The 14,335-nt window shown below is 51.5% G+C and overlaps 1 protein-coding gene across 2 annotated transcripts; it reads right to left on the reverse strand.

Moving 5' to 3' along the window:
- Positions 1-91: 91 nt before the first annotated feature.
- On the reverse strand, positions 92-14,285 carry YJU2 (YJU2 splicing factor homolog). 2 transcript variants are annotated; one of them, XM_061150660.1, is made up of 8 exons: positions 14,143-14,285; positions 11,825-11,925; positions 10,286-10,430; positions 7,974-8,108; positions 7,094-7,275; positions 5,828-5,948; positions 1,904-2,045; positions 92-738 (listed from the first exon to the last, which is right to left on the reverse strand). In XM_061150660.1, exons 1-8 carry the CDS (start codon positions 14,164-14,166, stop codon positions 626-628), a joined length of 963 nt encoding a protein of 320 aa, XP_061006643.1. In that variant the 5' UTR covers positions 14,167-14,285; the 3' UTR covers positions 92-625. The 2 variants fall into 2 exon arrangements, with proteins under 2 accessions (XP_061006643.1, XP_061006642.1); XM_061150659.1 differs by having other exon boundaries at positions 1,904-2,048.
- Positions 14,286-14,335: the final 50 nt, after the last annotated feature.

Raw genomic sequence — 14,335 nt, forward strand, 5'->3', positions numbered from 1 at the left:
CCGGCAACCTTGAAAGAACAGGAGGTTTGGAGTCAGGCTCGCTGGTCTCCTGACTTTATCAGCTTTCTACAAATTAGCCCCAAACTGAGCCTATGAAATAATGAGAATTTATTAGCTGGTGGTTTGAGAGTCAGGGGTCCAGGACTGGCTAGGCTGTGTGCCTTTGACATCCCCTCCTCAGACACTGACAAAGAGAAGGCGCCCAGGCCATCAGCAGGTTCTTTCCATTGATTGCAGATGGTTCTGTGGTGGAAAGGGATGGAGCCCAGGCGGAGTGATGGGTGATGGGTGATGGGTGACGGGTGATGGGTGACGGGTGATGGATGATGGGTGGGCCCGCCCGGCCCGCCCCATGCCCAAAGCATGGCTGGCCTCTCAGGGACTGTCACAGAGACAACCTTGAAGCTGCTCCAGGATTTTGCAGTGTGACCTGGGGACCTGAGCTCCAGAGGGCAGGGGGACAGGAAGAAAACTGAGTCCCTCAACTGAAGTCTTCACTTGCCCTGCCGGCCTCGGAGGACATTTGTGCTTGTCCAGTTGTGATGCTGCTTGCTTCCAAAGCCTCTGGCCCGGACCATGGCCGCAGCTGGCTGTGTGACCTTGATCAGGGAAGGGCAGGTGGGCCTCAGTTGCTGCCGCTGCTGTCCTCACTGTCAGAGTACACACCCAGCTGGCTTAGGGAGGACGTGCTGGGGGTCTGGGGCGCTGGGCCAGCTGCCTGTCCATTCTTCATTGCACCTGGGGGAGAGGCAAGAGCTAGCAGTCACCTTGGGACAGTTGCAGGCAGGCCGAGCCTGGGGCAGGCCAGAACAGGACCGGCCATTCCTGCTTGTGTGCAGCCTTTCTGTAAAGTATCTGGCGGACCTATCACAGTTTAAACCCGCATACCCCTTGACCCAGCAGCTCCACTTCTGAAATTGGACCCAGGTGGACACAGGCGCCCTGCTGGGGGTGCAGAAAATAGAAATGCTCCAGGTCCCAAGTGAAGCCGAGTACCATGGTGATAAAGAGGGGTGGACCTTGGTTCCACCACTCACCCTGGCTGTATGGTTCTGGGCAAGTGGCTCCACCTCTCTGGGCCTCTGTCTCCTCATCTGACAAATGGAGAAGTAACTGTTTTGATAAACATGGTCATGCATCTGTAAGGCTTGCTGGGCGCCAGGATCTACTGCAGGTGCCTGACTTGGAGCATCTCAGGGAACTGGCCCCAAACCTTCTGAGGACCCATGAGGCTGATCCTGTTATCACCAGCATCTTCCAGGACAGGAAGCTCAGGCCCAGGGCAGGGGTGAGGGCCCTGGACCCAAGCACACGGAGGCATGGGGGGTCCTGCTCTTTCCACCTCACCCTAATTCTCCTCCTCCCTAGGGCCAGGGAGCCACACACAGCATTGATGACACAAGAGCCAAGATGCGGATGCCCAGGACCCGACCTGGGAAGCGGGGGCCACTGTCCATGTATGGGGTATGGGCAGCCATGAGATCAGACAATTATCCTACAGGCCTCTGAATGGGGTTTTAAAAGCGAACACTTGCTCCTTTTGGGCTTCCCCGGTGCCTCGGTGGTAAAAAATCTGCCTGCCAAGCAGGAGATGTGGGTTCGATACCTGGGTAAGGAAGATCCCCTGGAGAAGGAAATGGCAACCCACTTTAGGATTCTTGCCTCGGAAATCCGTGGACAGAGGAGCCTGCAGGGCTACAGTCCATGGGGTTGTGAAAGACTCAGACACGACTTAGCAACTAAACAACAGCTTGCTCCTCTTAATTAAAACAAAAAAGGAAACTCCAGCCCTTCTTGCCTCAGCCCTAGCTGGGGACACGCCTCACCCCGCGGCCCCTCTCGACAGGGCAGCACCACCTGCTGGCTGCCTGCGGCGCTGCATGCAGCTAAGGCTTGAGCCTACCTGGGAGGGGCGGGGCTCCTCCTCGCTGGATGCTCGTGTCCAGGTCCGTTTTCTTCACAACCAGGCCCGACAGCTGGGGCCTGCTGCCAAGGGTACCCACGCTGCGCTCCCAGCTCTCTGCCTTCCTCTTGGCTCTCGGGCTCTGCTGGGGGTGGGGGACGCGGGATGTGACTGGGTGATTTGTCTCCGATCTGCCCCTCCTCTGGCCTCCCTGCCCTCAGTCCCCAGCTGAGCCAGGATCTTTACCAGCCCCACTCCCCCTGTGGTGCTGACGAGCCCTCTCCCCCCTGCTCTAAACTCCTCTGTGGCTCCCCACTGCCCTGAGCTTGGTACTCAAGGCCTCTGCCCATTTTCTATCCCTTACACCCTACCCTTACACTTCCTAAATCACATACACCGAGGTTGCTCACCTCCACATCTGTACCCACAACGTTCCCTCCACCTGGAATATCCCCTTTGTTTCAAGATCACTTGGTGAACTCCTACTCATCCTGCAGTACCCATCTCAAGTATCTGCAACCCTGAGACGCCTCTCCTCACAGTTCAGGCTCGGGTGAAAGCTGCATGTTTGTGTCCACAGTGCCCTCCACCTCCCCAGCCGCTGTGGGGTCCTGTCTGTTCACTGCGGGGTCTCCAGTAGGAGCTCAGGCTACAGCCATACCACCCTGAACACACCCGACCTCGTCTGCAGTAGGTGCTCAATCAACACGTTTGAGGGAATGAAGGGGGATGCAGGCACCTCCCTGGTGCCTAGTGAGGGGGAGGGAACTAGTTAGGGGGAGGCAGAAGGGGGCTCAGTCCACATCCAGCTCTTCAGTCTTATCAGAAGGGACCCCTTTTATGTTTGATGTTTAAATAGAGGAACTGGAAACCACTAGAAGTAAGAGGCCCTGTTGGGGTTGGGGGTGCAGGGGCAGCATGACGGCAGGGGGCTGCCTGCACAGAGCTCACCATCTGGGAAGGAGAGAGGGTGGACGAGCAAGTAGATGGTCAGGACAACCACCATCATCTTTGTTTTTTTGGCTGTGCAGCATGTGGGATCTAGCTTCCTGACCAGGGGTCGAAAACGTGCCCCCTGCACTGGCAGCATGGAGTCTTAACCACTGGACCTCCAAGGAAGTCCCAGGACGCCATCGTCTTAATCAGTGATGGGAAAGAAAGAAGTCAGGGTGATGGACAGCGTGGGGGTGGGGGGAGGCGACAGCTGCTGTTGATCAGGTGGTCAGGGGAAGAACCTGGTGCTGAAGTCAGACATGGAGAAGTCAGCAAGAGAGAACCTGATGTGGACTGAGCCTGGCCCATCTGAGGGGGCTAGCACAGCTGGGGTGCGGGCAGGGGGAGGAGGAGGACACAGTGGTCACACTGCATTCCCCCTGTGTGGTGACCAGGACAGATGCTGTCCACTGGGATAACAGAGAGACTGGCAGTCCCAGCTGAAGCTTGCTCATCTGGCACCACTGAACTGACTGGTGGAATTAATTTCTGTCTTTCACTTTTTGTCAAACCGCATCATGGGTTCCCATTAAACTAAACCCAGGGGACAGAGGGGTGAAAAGACAGATTCTTCTGTAAAGTTACAGTGAAGTTTGTGTAATGCCTAACAAAACAAGAAAGTCCACTATCAAATTAGCTACAAGCAAGATAACCAGAAAAGACTTAATAGTTATCCAAGACTATAGTAACCTAACTTAACCACTGGGTCATCAGGGGGAGGACTTCCGTGATGGTCCAGGGGTCAAGAATCTGCCTGCAAGTGCAGAGAACACAGATTCGATCCCAGGTCTGGGGATATCCCACATCTCAAGGGATAACTAAGCCTGTGCACCACAACAACTTAGCTCATGCGTCCTAGAGCCTGTGCTCCGAAAGAAGAGAAGCCACAGTAATGAGACGATCTTGTGCTGCAACTAGAGAGTATACCCCACTGGCCACAACGAGACAAAGCCCGCTTGCAGCACTGAAGATCCAGGGTGGCCAAAAATAAATAAATACACAGGAACAACAGCGAAAGACTAGGCGGAGGGAGTTCCCTGGGGGACCAGTGGTTAGGACTTCATGTTTCCACTGCAGGGGGCACAGGTTCGATCCCTGGTGGAGGAACTAAGATCCCACATGTTGTGTAGTGCTGCCAAGATAAAATAATAAAATAGACTTAAAAGACTGGGGGGAAAAATCATACAAGGCCATATTGTTTTGAAAGAACTTTCAATCTCTTATTCCACTTGAAAGATATAAACAAAGAGGAAATTTTAGGTGAATTCTGAGGGTGGATTATGCAAGAAAGACAGAGAGAGAACTCTGATCAGGGGATGCAGCCTCAAAGAAAATATCTTGGTTCTACATCAAAAGGTTGACAAGTCAGAGTGCATGACCCCCAAACCCATCCTCTTCAGAATTCTCGGCTTGAACATGGCTGCCCCTGTGAACGACTACATTTCCCAGACCCTCTGAATCAGGATGTGGGCAGGTGGTTCAGTTCCGACCAATGGGGTGTAAGCAAAAGGATCTGCTCAACCAAAGGTATTGTTACCCTCAATGTCCTCCCCTGTCCCCAGCCCCTCCCACTGGCCAGCGTGAGCTGCCCTGCATTGAGGGCATCATCCTGGGGGTGGCAGGACAATGAGAAGGAGGATGCCTCGGACACCAGGGTCCACCTTCCCTGTTCAGCACGGCCATGTACGACTGTTATTTGAGAGAAAAGTACTTCTATGCAGTTGAGACTGCTGTTACTTTGGGTCCTGTCCAGTGGCTGGACTGGTATTTAAAACACACTGGGAACTTGTTTTGAGTTATAATAAAGTTTCTGGGTTCTCTGCATTATTTACCATTTCCCATTTTAAGCCCCTCCTTCGATTAACCAGAGTGGCCTCAATCACCTAGGATAAGACAGCTGTGGTGAAAAATGCTAGACAACCCCCTACCCCCCACCCCCACAACCCTCTTTTTCCCTTCTTTCTGCTAATAAAAGCACGGGCAGCTCCCAGCCTCCTTTGCAGTTCAAGGCGGCCACGTGACTATGTCCGGCCACTGGGACTCCAGGTTCCAGGGGAGTGGGTGTGGGTGGCATCTGAACCTGGGCCTCCAGGCACTGGCGGGTGCTCCTCCTCACCCCCTCCGCCTTCCCGCAGCCGGAACCCCAGGGTGCCCTGAGCCAGCTGTGACCACCGAGCTGGTAGCCATGCTCCAGGACAGGGCAGAACTAGGAGGAGCGAGGAGCCTGGGTCCCTGAAGTGACTGCATGGAACAGGGCTGCCCGGGAGTCCAGCCCAGGACTGTTAAGTGCCTGAGAAATCAACATTTGCCTGACGTCTCTAAATCCAGTGAGTCTCCTTGTTTCTGCAGCTAGAGAAGGGGTGGAAAACTATAGTCCTGGATTTGCAGGGCAGGAATAGAGTCACAGACATGGAGGACGGACTTGTGGACACAAGTAGGGCAAAGGAGAGAGTAGGTCGGGTTGGGAGAGAGGCACTGACGTATATACACTACCATGTGTAAAATGGATAGCTAATGGGAAGCTGCTATATAACACAGGGAGCTCATCTTGGTGCTGTGTGATGACCTAGAGGGGTGGGATGGGAGTGAGGGGTTACATGTATACATATAGCTGATTTACACTGTTGGGCAGCAGAAGTTAACACAACACTGTAAAGTAATTATACTCCAATAAAAAAACAATAGGAAAAAAAAAAAAAAACAATACAGTCCCAGAGGGCTGCAACCTATCTTTGTAAATAAAGTTTTACTGGCACATGGCCGTGCCTACTTATTCATATACGACCCACGGCTGTTTAGTGCTACAACAGTGGAGCTGAGCACTATGACCTGGACTGTCTGTGGCCTTTCAAGACAAAGTTAAGCCAAGCCCTGGCTTACCCTGTCCCTGCTTCACTTGAGAGCACACGGGAATGGGGTGGCCCCACTCACCTCGTCCAGGATGGCGGTGGGGTTGGGCCGGAGGGCTGGCGGGGGCTGGGTGGGGGTGGTGTCCTCCTCTGAGTCAGAGTCTTCAAGGAGTCTTCTTTTCCTTGATTCCTCCACTAGCGCCCTGCAGGAAGGAACGTGGAACACGCTTTTTCAGGGGAACAGTGGCCAGGATGCTCCCCCCGCGCCACAATGAGGCACCTGGCTTTCCTTTCCTAGCCTCACTGAGTCAGGGATGGGGGTGCACAGATATTAAAAAAAGAAAAAAAAAAGTTCTTTGCCCACTGAATCCAGTGGGGTGGTTAAGCACTTGGGGCTGGAACCAGCCTGTCTCCATTTGACCCCAGCTGGGGGACTTCCGTCCGGGCTGTGTGTACGGCCCCTCACATCTCAGTTCCCTTGGCCACCGTAATGGTGGGTCCAAACTCAAACTCAGAACAATGCCCATATCCAAAACAGGCTCAGTGAATGCAGACTCCTCTCACTGCTAATCCCGGTCTCACTGACCTGCCAACCCAACAGTACTGGCTGTCCACCTACTATGTGCCCAACCCCCTTCCAGGCCCTGCATGCAGAAGCCTGTTCACATTTTAGGTGAGGAAGGACAGAAGACATATCAGGAAAAGGCTGAATCAGCAAGAAGGTTCCAGAAAGTGGGAGGTGCCCTGCAGAAGCATGGACACAGCAGGCCTGAGGCCGAAGCCTCGGAAAGGCTGGCTTGCGAGACCAGCCCTCGGGGACAACTGGACCTGGACTCTCGGGCTCCCGCTACCCTCACTGATGGGAGCCTCCCTGCCCCAACACTATTTGGGCAAACAAGAGGTGCACTCTCCTCCTGGAGTCTGGGGGCTTGGCCAAGCTGGGCAAGTGCCTGCGTGACTGGCCCCCAGTAAGAACCCCAAGCTAGATCTCATGAGCCTCCCCAGGGACCACACCTCACTCACGCCATCACGTCTCATTTCCGGGGGGAATTAAGTCCATATCATGAGAGGCAGAAGACTCTGAAATTTTGTGCCCAATCCCCCAACCCTGACCCATGCCTTTTCCTGCTGTTGATTTTGCCCTATAACTTTTCATTCTAATTAACCACTGAACCTGGGGGTGGTCCTGAGGACCCTGACACAGATGCCACAAGAGAGAAAAATGAGATGGGGAGTGGGATGTGGGGAAGGCCTCCCCGAGATGGGAGCCATGCAAAGATCGGGAAGGGGGATTCCACGCAGAGGGAAGGGCACCCCCGGCCCCCTCTGGCCCCATTGTCCCACTCACGCCGTCTCCCGCTCATCCTCCTCCTGCTCCTGCCTCTGCCGCTCCTCCTCTGACAGGCGGTGCTGCCGCAGCATGGCCTCAAAGTCCACGTGGGCCTGCCGCTGGTTCAGGTCTTTGAGTTCTTGCAGGTTCTCCAGGACCTCCATCTCCAGCTTGGAGTCCTTAGTTCTGTTTTCTAGCACCTGGTGGGGACCGGGGCACAGACGTGGAGCTGAGAGCACTGCGACTCAACCTCCTCCTCCACCCCGCGTGGCCTGCCTGACCTTAGGGCGTCACCATGGGCAAGGGAAGGACCCCCAACCCCGGGGCCTGGATCCACAGCGCCTGGTCCCTTGGCTGCACCCACTTCATGGCTCAGAACACTGAGGCTTGGGGAAGGGGAAGAGATCGCCCGAGACCACGTGGCTAGTCCGTACTGGAGCCAGGTGGCCAGTCCGTACTGGAGCCAGGTGGCCTGGACTTCCAGCCTGGCTCCGTCACTAAGTAAAAATAATATAAGTTAAAAAAAAAAAAATGACTCCCTCCGTCTAGGACTCTAGACCCAGGTTAAGGGACTCAGGTGATAGGTCAGGCCCGTTGTGGGCAATCCCCCTTTCATTAGGTCATCTGGGCCATAGTTTAATCTTAACTTGATCATGGGAGCAAGATCCTTGTATACACAGTCCTGAGACTATGCAGCATGTGTGACTAGGAGGTGGGGGTCTTGGGGACATCTTAGAATTCTACTGACCACTCTCTCCACCCCAACACCCTGCCTGGAGGGTTCAGCAGGAAGGGGAATCGACTCCAGCAGCACCCACACACAGGCACACACACACACACACTCACTCACACACACACTCACACACACGCGCACGCGCACGGGTGGTGCCTGACTGACCTTCATGGGGTTGTTCAGCTCCTCGTCCTCCCGCTCCTTCTGCACCCTCTTCTCCTCCTCCTCCAGGAGCTTCTCGGCCTGGAAGTTCCTCGTGGCTCCATGCTCCATGGTGTAGTCTGTGTTTTCAGGGTCTGTCTGGGAGGGAGGACAGGCATACGTCAGCTCCTATGTCTCTGAGCATTAAAAGCTTCTGCTGAACAGTGGCTAGCAGCCTGCAACACCTTCTTTCCCTGTTTCGTGACTATTAACACTGATTCTTTTTCCTGTCTTATTGCTTTGGTGAGTACAGTTCTTTCTTTCCAGCGCTCCTGTCTCCTGTCACAGAATCACTGAACTCCCTAGCATGGATTTTCAGATCCTTCTCCACCTGCCCACTGTCCCTATGCTGACCTTCACCCTCCACATGTTTGCAAATAAGTTTCTGGGTCTCTGCACAAATCTTTTTTTTTTTTTTTTAATGTTTTGACCACACAGCATCATATGCAAGATCTTTGTTCCCTGACCAAGCAATGAACCCATGCTCTCTGTGCAGTGGGAAGTGCAGATTCTTAACCACTGACCCACCAGGGAAGTCCCTGCACAAATCCTTTCTGTATGTGTGTGTGCACACATGTGCACTTGACCTTCCTTTGATTATAAATTACACATCAACTATGTATAAAGCTTGGCCCTATTTGTATTTATAAAATAGAAAAGCAATATATAACACCGTATCCTGGATGAGACTCTGGAACAGAAAGGTGACATTAGTGGAAAAACTGAAATCCGTGTCATGTCTGGAATGTTGTTAAAAGTAACAATGTAACAATCCAGTGTTGGCTTCTTATTGTGGCAGATACAATGTGGAAATGGAAAAGGTTAACAGGAGGGGAAGATGGTGAGGGGCAGATGGGAACTCTCTGCTATCTTTGCAACTTCTCTATAAATCTGAAACTACTCCAAAATAAGATGTTTACTTTTTAAAAGAAAGAGCAAGGAGGAGAGTGACCCTTGTGTGCACCTGTATCCAGAGCACTATTTTTGAAAACCATACAGGAAACTGTTACAAGTGTTTCTATGCCTGGTGACTGGCTAGGCAAAGAAGAGTAGTACACCAATTTTCCAGTGTTTATCTTACAGTACTGCTGGAGTTCTGTTTTCACCACATGCTCACAGACACGCAAACATACATATGTAATCCTAGTTATTTCATCAGCTGAAATTCTTCAATAGAAAAGCCAATTTATAACATTCTGCCACAGCTTTTCTAAACTTTAAAAAATTAATATGTATTCATTAATATTTAAATATATACATACTTCACAATGTAGGTTAAAAAAAAAATATTTTTCTGGAGACAACCTATTAGCTAATGAGCAGACAAACAAAATGTGATCCAGCGACACAGTGGAATATGACTCAGCTTTAAAAAGGAGAGAGGCACTGATACTTGCGACAATATTCCTGAGCTTTGAAAACCTGATGGTTCAGTGAGAGAAGTCAGACACAAAGGGCCACACAGCGTGTGATTCCTTGATAGGAAATGTCCAGAGAGACAAACCAGAGACACAGAGTGTACTTGTGATTGCCAGGAGCTGGGGGAGGGGATGGAGGTTAATTTGGGGGTGATGAGAATATTCTGGAATTAGAGAATGCAATTTAGCACATTAGGAATATACTAAAAACCACTGAATTATACACTTTAAAACAATGATTGTGTGACATATATAAGCCATATCTCATAAAACTGTGTTTAAAAAGTAAATAATTAAAATATAATTTATAATGTACTTTTTGCTTATTTTAATAAAATCTAATGTTTTAAGAAAAAAGTCTTTGGCAAAAAATACTCAGACAGCACAGAAGTACGAGGAGAGAAAACTAAGTTTTCTTCATCTCTTTCCCAAATTCTTTTTTTTAACCCTTTAGTTGTAGCATGCAAACTCTTAGTTGCGGCATATGGGATCTAGTTCCCTCACCAGGGATGAAATCCAGGCCCCCTGCATTAGAAGTTTGGAGTTTTAGCCACTGGACCACCAGGCAAGTCCCTCAAGTTCTTTTTTTTTTCTCTCAAGTTCTTAATACCACCCTTAGGATGACAACGAAAGTAAAAATATGACTGCTATTAGCCAAGAAAAATTCCAACTTACAGTAGCCTGTCCATCAAACCTCGTTACTATATATCTAGGTTGCTTCTTGGTTTTCTGCCTTTATAAATAACACTCCTGTGAACTTCTCCTTGAACTTCTGCTGTTTCCTGGGGAGAAGGTGAAATGGGATTTCCCTGGGGGACAGGAGTGGTGACCCCCCAAGTGGAGGAGGGACCAGCTTACCTTGAAGGTGATCTCTGCCAGGCAGCGTGTGCACTTGATGTAGAAGCGAAAGATGGGCAGGCCCAGGTAGGACTCGTTCTGCACGGTCTCTTTGCGAGCATTGAACTTCTTGCCCTTATAGATGTATTCTCCACATGTCTTACATCTGTGGGGAGGAACAGGGACTCAAGTCACCTCGGTACCCTGGTTCTTGCTGGTGGGACCTTTGAGCATTCTGGCAGATAACCACTTGCATACCTCCAGGGACGGGGAGCTCCCTCCCAACCAGGAAGGCTGTCCCACTGTGAGTAAGGATTCCCCTTAGCTGGCATATTCTTCTCACTAGTATCTGCCTGTCTCCTTGGAAAGTACCCAGATGACCAAAGCTAGGTGAGACTTGCCTGTTGCCCACTCCCAGAAGCCAACCTGGTGTTCACGGGGCATCCTGACCTCCGGAGGGAGGATTCCACTTGGGGAGATGCCACATGAAGCAAGGCAGAGCTCTGGCACTCTGCCCTCCCTCAGCCCCTCCTGCTCAGCCCCTGTGCTCCCCAGACCCAGTGTGCCGGCCACCTGGCTGTTCCTACAAACACCCCAGCTCGGTCCCACCTGTGGGCCTTCACCATTGCAATTCCCATAGCCCGTGACGTCCTCCAACCCTTAGATTCTAGTTCCACTGGTATTTCTTCTGATATTTCCCTAATCACCCAGCAAAGCCCCCTGCCCCCTTCCCCATCACCATCCAGTCACTCTCTTGTGACAATCTGTGTGTCCCACAAATGCTTTTCATAAATATGAAAGAGCCTTGTTTATTATCTCTACTCCTCACCAGACTGGGACTCTGTGGGGTCAAGTCTTGATCCCCGCAGTGTTCCTGGCACTCAACAGTACCCAATAAATGACTGCTGAATAAAAACAAATGCATGAAGGAGAAAGAGAAGACAAGCAGATTGGTAATATGTAAACACGTGCTGAACTTCACTAACAAAGGTGGCTTTGGTTACCACTTCATTTCAGATGTGCAAAGATGTGAAAAACTGTGGGGCTGGGAATTGGTGAGATGTGGTCATTACAAGACGGTACAAAGGACGAGGTGTGGGGACTAGTGGCAGGGGAGGGAAGCATAGATGGGGTTGGGTGGGGGATCAGAAGGGGTGTTCTGAGGGGATGAAATTTAAGCCAAGCCTTGGAGGGTGAAAAAGAGCCGACCATGTGAGAGCAGAGGGGAGTGTATGCCAAGCAGAGGGAACAGCCTGTGCAAAGGTCCTGGGGCAGGAACAGACAGGGCTGCTGGAGAAAGTGAATGTGTGCACAGGACTCCATCTCACACTCATGCTTCTACTACCAAAGACTGAGCTCTCAGGCACCGGGTGGGAGCTCTGAGCAGTTGGGGAGATTGATCCTCAACGGCAAGAAAGACAGGTCACCCGCCTACTGGGCTCATATCTGAGCCAGGACTGGTGACCTGGTCTGAGCTCTGGGGACAGGCTGCTCCCTGTGGATGCCAGGCATGGGGTCTGTCCACCATGACGAGTGCAGGGGCCCTGAGGGGTCACTCACCTCATGTTGAAGGGAGCCATCAGCCGCACGACATACTGACGATCTTTGGGCAGCTTGAGCTTGGGAATCTTCGATGGGTCAAAGTCAGGGGGGTAGTATTTCTGTGGGGAGGAACGTAGTGTCAGGGAAGCTGCTTCCAGGTGCAAGGGAGGCCAGAGGCAGAGGGAAGGGGTTCTCAGGAGCTGTGCCTGGGTCCCTAATACCACCCCCAGGTTCAGTGAGTTGATGAGAGAACTCCTAGGAGGCTCACACACTTGTACTCATGGCTACTATTCATCAACAGCAAAAGGACACACAGGAAAACCAGCAAAGGCAAAAAGGTGCATGAGGCAGGGCCCAGGGAGACCAGGTACAAGCTTCCAGGGTTTTCTCCTGATGGAGTCAATTCCCCCAGTGATAAACTGTGACAACACATGTGAAATGTCTCCCTGGGGAACTCAGGGGGCCACAGCACCCAGGGTTTTCACTAGCGGCTGGTCATACAGGCACATCTGCCCAGTGCATACAATGATTCCAGACTCCAGGAGAGGAGCATATGCTCAGCACAAATCACACTGTTTATACAAACAGTTTAAGCACAGGGAGCCATTCTTTTCAGTGAACGGTGAGAACCATCCTGAAATTCAAGTTCCCAGATGCCAGTCCAAGTCCAGCATGGCAAGCTGGCCTTTCGATCTAAGGCAAGCAGCCTCAGGCCAGCAGTATTAACTCTTTCTGCATGGGAGTCTGAGATGGGAGATGTGAGGAAGGAGAGTTTGGATTATGGAAAAAAGAACTACATATGATAATGCGAAAATAAAGCACTTTGAGTTCTGAACACTTCCTATGTGCCAGGTACTACATTGTTATTGTTGTTTAGTCGCTCAGTCTTATCTGATTCTTTGTGACCCCATGGACCATAGCCCAACAGGTTACTCTGTCCATAGGATTTCCCAGGCAAGAATACTGGAGTGGGTTGCCATTTCCTTCTCCAGGGGATCTTCCCCACTCAGGGATTGAATCTGTCATCTCCTGCACTGCAGGGGAATTCTTTACTGCTGAGCGAGCAGGGGAGGCCCAGGTACTACACAGAGAGTTTGATGTCCCCTGACTCATGGAATTTTTGCAGAGACTCTATTAAATAGAGAAAGGTGTGTCCATTTCACAGTGGAGGAAGCTGAGTTCCAGGGATTTCAGCTACTCAGGATCACACAGGGTGAAGAGCAGAGCCAGGATTCAGAACCAGGGACATGACTCAGGAAACTGTGGTATAGTGATTAGGAGCATGAGTTGCAGAGCTGGGGGATGGAGTGTCTTGAGTCTGACCACTATACTCTCTGGCTATCACATAACCTCTCTGGGTCTCAGTTTCCTCATCTAAAGGTGGGATAACCTGTCCACCTGAGAAGATCTGATGAATAAGACACTTCAAGCAGTGCCTGGAACAGAATTATCTACCAGTAAGTTATGGAAACAACTGGGCTCTCAGCTGGATCCTCAGGATGGAAGGACCTTCCTGGACTCGAAGTCCAACACATTGCACTGGGGCTGGCTGGGGCTGGAGTCCAAATACAGGTGTTTAAAACATTGGAGCACTGAGTCACAGTAAGGGGCATCAACCTGACCTCGAAAACCTGGGCTCCAAGCCATCAGTCTGGAGGTCTGTTCTCTACTTCGTCCTGACATTCTGGGCTTACACACTCCCAGGCTGGGGAGCTCAACCCCCTTGCCGGGAGCACAGAGGGGAGCACAGACCTTCCTGGAGGGTGGGGAACAGGGACTCTAAATTTCAGAGGGCTCTTCTCCAGAAGCTGAACCCTGCCTTTCCGAAACCAACTCCATACCCCAAGACTCCCAGTCTTCCCCAACAGGACTGGGAGAAGTTGATGCAACTGGAAGGATCCCCTTGCAGCAGAGCAAGAGTCAGCAAAGCCTAATCCCTCCAAGGAACACACTGGGCTAGAACCCCAAGCGGGGCGGGATTTAACAGAGCCACGCCTCCTGAAGACAAGGGTGTAAGCGCGAAGAACACGGTCCTAAGGAACCTCCGCCCCCAAGAGACTTATAGGATAATCCCTTTAAAAATCCAATCAGAAGTGATTGGATAAATAGCCTAAGCTCCGCCCACACAGGTGATTGGGTACACTCCAGTCTCTAGGCTTCGCGAAGGCCCACCCCCCCACTGAAAGTGATTGGGAGGAGTCTAGAGAGCCCCGCCCAACGGAAGGCCGTTGGGGAAGAAGACAAAGGTTCTAATAGGAGGGTATACATAGCCCACCTCGACCCGAGCTTCGAGACGTCTCGCCCCAGGTCGAAAACCCTAGTCGCCCAACACTTACGTTTAAAACTTTTCGCTCCGACATCTTCGCCTCCTACTCTTTTCACGAGCACAAGAGTACTGACTACACTTGGTGTTTGTCCAACTTCCCCGTCTCTCTTTTGTATTTCCGCTTCCGTCACCTCCTTCAGCCGCTATTATTGGCTGCAGCGTACATGCCTTGCCTTTTTCATTGGTTCTGATCCCCGCCTGTC

Source organism: Dama dama, chromosome 9 (assembly GCF_033118175.1).
Source record: "Dama dama isolate Ldn47 chromosome 9, ASM3311817v1, whole genome shotgun sequence".
NCBI lineage: Eukaryota > Metazoa > Chordata > Mammalia > Artiodactyla > Cervidae > Dama > Dama dama.